The sequence below is a fragment of the Chiloscyllium plagiosum genome, chromosome 20 (genome assembly GCF_004010195.1).
Source record: "Chiloscyllium plagiosum isolate BGI_BamShark_2017 chromosome 20, ASM401019v2, whole genome shotgun sequence".
Taxonomy (NCBI): Eukaryota; Metazoa; Chordata; class Chondrichthyes; order Orectolobiformes; family Hemiscylliidae; genus Chiloscyllium; species Chiloscyllium plagiosum.
In genome coordinates, this window is record NC_057729.1 from 49,805,466 (window position 1) to 49,808,560 (window position 3,095).

The 3,095-nt window shown below is 44.1% G+C and overlaps 1 protein-coding gene across 9 annotated transcripts in view; it reads left to right on the plus strand.

Moving 5' to 3' along the window:
- LOC122560261 (protein NDRG3-like) overlaps positions 1–3,095 on the plus strand; it is a 129,324-nt gene that overhangs the window by 108,336 nt on the left and 17,893 nt on the right. For all 9 annotated transcript variants that reach the window (XM_043710770.1, XM_043710771.1, XM_043710774.1 and 6 more), the window contains one exon: positions 2,071–2,122. In XM_043710770.1, the coding sequence (XP_043566705.1) occupies positions 2,071–2,122 (52 nt within the window). The remainder of the gene's footprint in view (positions 1–2,070; positions 2,123–3,095) is intronic.

The following is a 3,095-nucleotide window of genomic DNA, read 5'->3' on the forward strand; positions in this document are numbered from 1 at the left end:
CTATACCTTACATATGCTTCCTTCTTTTTCTTAACAAGACCCTCAATTTCTTTAGTCATCCAGCATTCCCTATACCTACCAGCCTTCCCTTTCACCCTGACAGGAATATACTTTCTCTGGATTCTTGTTATCTCATTTCTGAAGGCTTCCCATTTTCCAGCATCCCTTTACCTGCGAACATCTGCCTCCAATCAGCTTTCTTGCCTAATACCGTCAAAATTGGCCTTTCTCCAATTTAGAACATCAACTTTTAGATCTGGTCTATCCTATTTCATCAGTATTTTAAAACAAATAGAATTATGGTCGCTGGCCCCAAAGTGCTCCCCCACTGACACCTCAGTCATCTGTTTGCCATGGGGATGCAGCAGAGTTTGGCTTTATTTTTAAAAAGGTGCAATGCATGTACAAATTCCTTTTGCCCCCTTAAAGTAGGAGTCCTGTGTGTATATGTGTATAGCTTTCTAGTATTGTACCTTTTTTCAGTCAAGGACTTAGGGAAGCCAACCAAGTACTGCTGCATCCCAATGGCAACAAGCTGACCAATCCAAAACTACCTGCGTATTCTGAGAATTAAGATTGACAGATATCTGTTCTTGCTGTACCTTCATGCCAGTGATGGCCCAGCTAATCTCATGTTGTGTTTGTGAGATTGTGCACCACCCATATGGAATTGTGCAAGGTCTCTCAAACTCCCATCGCAAAATACTGTGAAAAATCTCTCAAGGACTGACCACAGTCTCTTAATTTGTAATGCATGGGAATTTTGTTTGAGCATAGGCTGAATTTTTTTGCTTGGCCACATGTGCATAGGGTAACTGAAAGGGGCAACTTGCAAGTGAACATTTGGTTCTGCAAGCAGCGTGTTGCATGGCTTAGAAGGGGTGTCAGATACCACACACTGAAATGAGCAGACTGCACTTAATGCTAAACAGCTAGAAGTGATGTTGCTCCACGATTCTTTATCAAACTAATAGCTTCTTGTTTTCCTGACTGTTTTCCAGCCAGTGCTCCTTGCCTGCCTCCTTCCCCGAGGAGATGCTGTCGGGGAGCCATGCTTTACTACTGGCTCCAATCATCATCGAATCCCTACATAATGCAAAGAGGCCATTCGGTCCATCGAGTCTGCACCGACCTTCCAAACAGCATCCCAGCCAGTACCAGCACCCTATCCTATAACCCCATGACCCTACATTCGCCATGGCTAATCCATGTATCCTGCACATAAGCTCATAAGGAGCAGAATTAGGCCATTCAGCCCATCAAGTCTGCTCCGCCATTCGATCATGGCTGATACATTCATCACCCCCATTTTCCTGCCTTCTCCCCATACCCCTTCAACCCATTAGCAATTAACATTATGTCTAACTCCTCCTTGAATTTACTCACTGTCCCAGCATTCACTGCACTTTGGGGTCGCAAATTCTACAGATTCACAACCTTTTGGGAGAAGTAGTTTCTCCTCAACTCTGTTTTAAAGCAATTAACATTATGTCTAACTCCTCCTTGAATTTACTCACTGTCCCAGCATCCACTGCACTTTGGGGTCGCAAATTCTATAGATTCACAACCCTTTGGGAGAAGTAGTTTCTCCTCAACTCTGTTTTAAATTTGCTGCCCCTTATCTTAAGACTAGGACCTCTTGTTCTAAAATACTCCACAAGAGGGGGAATCCACTCCATGTCTATTTTAACCACACCTTTTATCGTCTTGAATACTTCAATTTGATCTCCCCTCATTCTTTGATGATGTGGGAGGGAGCCCACACAGACACGGGAGTAAGGTGAAAACTCACATGGACAGTGCCCCAAGGCTGGAATCGAACCTGGGTCCCTGGTGCTGTGAGGCAGTAGTGCTAACCACTGAGCCACCATCATTCATGGTGGTGAAAGAAGCTATTTGGCACATTGTGTCTGGACTAGCACAGTGCACGTCAAAGCAATGATAGAGCCTTGTTTGGAAAGGGGATGGGGTGAAGGGAGAGGGGGGGAAGGGAGGAGGTGAAAGGAGGAAGGGGGCAAAACTAAGTATGATGATTTAATGATTGTCTGTCTGTCTGTGTTTGCACCCTAGCCTGGAAAGCTGACCGAAGCCTTCAAGTACTTTGTGCAGGGAATGGGTTACAGTAAGTACAACCTCCTGAACCTCAAAGCTGTGATATTCAGTGATTTGTTTTCCAAGCCTGCATTTAGCTATTGTTGGTTCAACGATGGAGAAAGCTGCTTGTTACAGCACAAGGCATTTTGACTTAATGCAGGAATTTCCGACTGGACAGACCCAGGAATCTGGTGGGGTGGGTCATCCTTCAGAATGGAGAATTGGAAAGTGTAGATTTGTTTGGGCAGTTTCCCTGGGTTTCAGTGTTTTGAAGCAGGTTTAACAGTGGACGTCTGAGACCCTTATAGCCCTAAGGGTGCCCTTGTGCGGGAACCATTTGGAATCTCCTGTGCTGTTTCCATAGTAACTGTCCACATGTAACTTTTTAGTTTTATTCAGGATGACAAGGCTTCACATCCCCCACAGGGCAGATCTGTACAGTGTGAGCTTGACATAATTTATTGAATTGATTTCATGAAAGCGCTATATGCCTGTAACTGGTGGAACTTTCAGATTACCATTTCAACTCTGGATACAAAAACATTCAGTCCTGAAGCACTTCAATTAGCATTTGTTTGGAATTAAACCTTGCACCACAGGATGGAGTAATTCAGCCCTGATGGTCTGGCCAGCCCTCATTCTGAACACAAATCAGAATAAATCTTTTTAGCAGACGCTTCTAATCTTGTTTCTCACAGATACTTATCTGTGTTCTCCTTAAATGAATCAATCATTTCAACTGTACTCTTCAGGTATCATATTTCACTCTAACCATTCTCTGAAAGACCTTTCTCCTGAACTCCTGTTTCGTGGGAAGCCCCCGTTTCGTCTTGATCCTATCTATGGGCTATCAAATCCTTGCAGCATTTTCAAGATTTTTCTTCATCAGTTTTTGTTTGTTTTGTATCTTCATATATTTTCCCCTCCCCCTCCTCTCCTTCCTCTCTTCCTCTTCCCCTCTGCCCTTTATCTTCCTTCCCTTCCTCCCCTTCCCCACTTCC